We start from the raw sequence: 1,260 nt of genomic DNA, 5'->3' as shown, positions 1-1,260 counted from the left end.
AAAGGTATTGGATTTACTCTTGTCTGCCTATGCCCTTAGACCAACACGGCTACAACCTATATACGCCCCCCCCCCCCCCCCAAAACTATCTGAGTTGGCTTAATAAAAGATATCAAAAGCTCTCATACAGCTGGCAGACAGGGGTCTTTGGGTAAATCCAGTATCTTTTATTAGACCAATAATAAAAATCTTGGATTTACCCAAAGACCCTTGCCTGCCTAAAATCCAAAAACTAGAACTCTTGGTTTCAGAACGATACCTTTTGTTAGATCAAGAAAATTATTGCAATTTCCCAGTCGGTTTAATAAAAGGTTTCATTTTGGAACCAAGAGTTCTAGTTTTTTGTGTACAAAATCTTTGGGAAAATTGCTCTCTGCCAGCTTTCGGGTACAAACACCCTTGGTCAGGCTGGGGAAGCGTCTGCAAGCTGGTCTGTGCTTTTTCTGGAGGGAGTCCTAAAAGAAGCCCCGGCCGGTAGGCATGAAAGACAGCCGGTCAGCGGCGATGTAAATGGCTAGTAGTCAGTATTGAGGCTGAGGTGGTCACTGGGTGGGAGACCGGTGGGTGGGGAGAGGGGAATGGTTGTGGCTAGTAAAACGTGGAACGGGTTTTGAGTATCCACTCTTCAGGATACATCTGTAGACATACAGCCCTTTTGAGTATCCACTACTGCGTAGAGTGTGCACCGTGGCAGGGCTGAAACACTTCTGGAGACGGCATCAGGCTACGGCCGGGCTGGCGGGGCCGGGACTGGCGCAGGGAGGAGCGGGGGCCGGGCGGGGCGGGCGCCAGGCCGGAAGCACGAGGCGGCGCGGGGCTATATAAGGGCGGCGGCGCGGGAGCCCGGCGCAGCAGCTCAGGATGAAGCCGACGCAGGGGGCAGGCGCGGTGCTGCGCGAGGGGGAGCTGGAGAAGCGCAGCGACAGCCTGTTCCAGCTGTGGAAGAAGAAGCTGGTGGTGCTGACGGCCGAGAGCCTCAGCCTGTTCCCCGACGGGCCGCCGGGCAAGCGCGCGGCGCGCGCCAAGGAGCTGCGCTTCGGCTCCATCCTGAAGGTGGACTGCGTGGAGCGCACGGGCAAGTACATCTACTTCACCATCGTCACCACGGAGCGCAAGGAGATCGACTTCCGCTGCCCGGCCACCAGCCGCTGGAACGCCTCCATCACCATGGCCCTCATCGACTTCCAGAACCGCCGCGCCATACAGACCTTCCGCGCCCACCGCGACCCCGCGCTGCCGCTCGACCCGCCGCCCGCCCCC

General features: G+C 57.6%; 1 protein-coding gene across 1 annotated transcript in view; it reads left to right on the top strand.

Annotated features, from left to right (window-relative positions):
- The first annotated feature begins 801 nt into the window (after positions 1–801).
- Positions 802–1,260, top strand: part of PHLDA2 (pleckstrin homology like domain family A member 2) — a 3,562-nt gene continuing 3,103 nt past the window's right edge. Inside the window, exon 1 of the mRNA XM_019551007.1 lies at positions 802–1,254. Coding sequence (XP_019406552.1) covers positions 862–1,254 — 393 coding nt within the window. The 5' untranslated portion in view covers positions 802–861. The remainder of the gene's footprint in view (positions 1,255–1,260) is intronic.

This window comes from Crocodylus porosus, unplaced genomic scaffold (assembly GCF_001723895.1).
Source record: "Crocodylus porosus isolate Cpor-Errol unplaced genomic scaffold, CroPor_comp1, whole genome shotgun sequence".
NCBI lineage: Eukaryota > Metazoa > Chordata > Crocodylia > Crocodylidae > Crocodylus > Crocodylus porosus.
The sequence above is the reverse complement of the archived record's forward strand: the minus strand, read 5'-3'. Positions and strand labels throughout refer to the sequence as shown.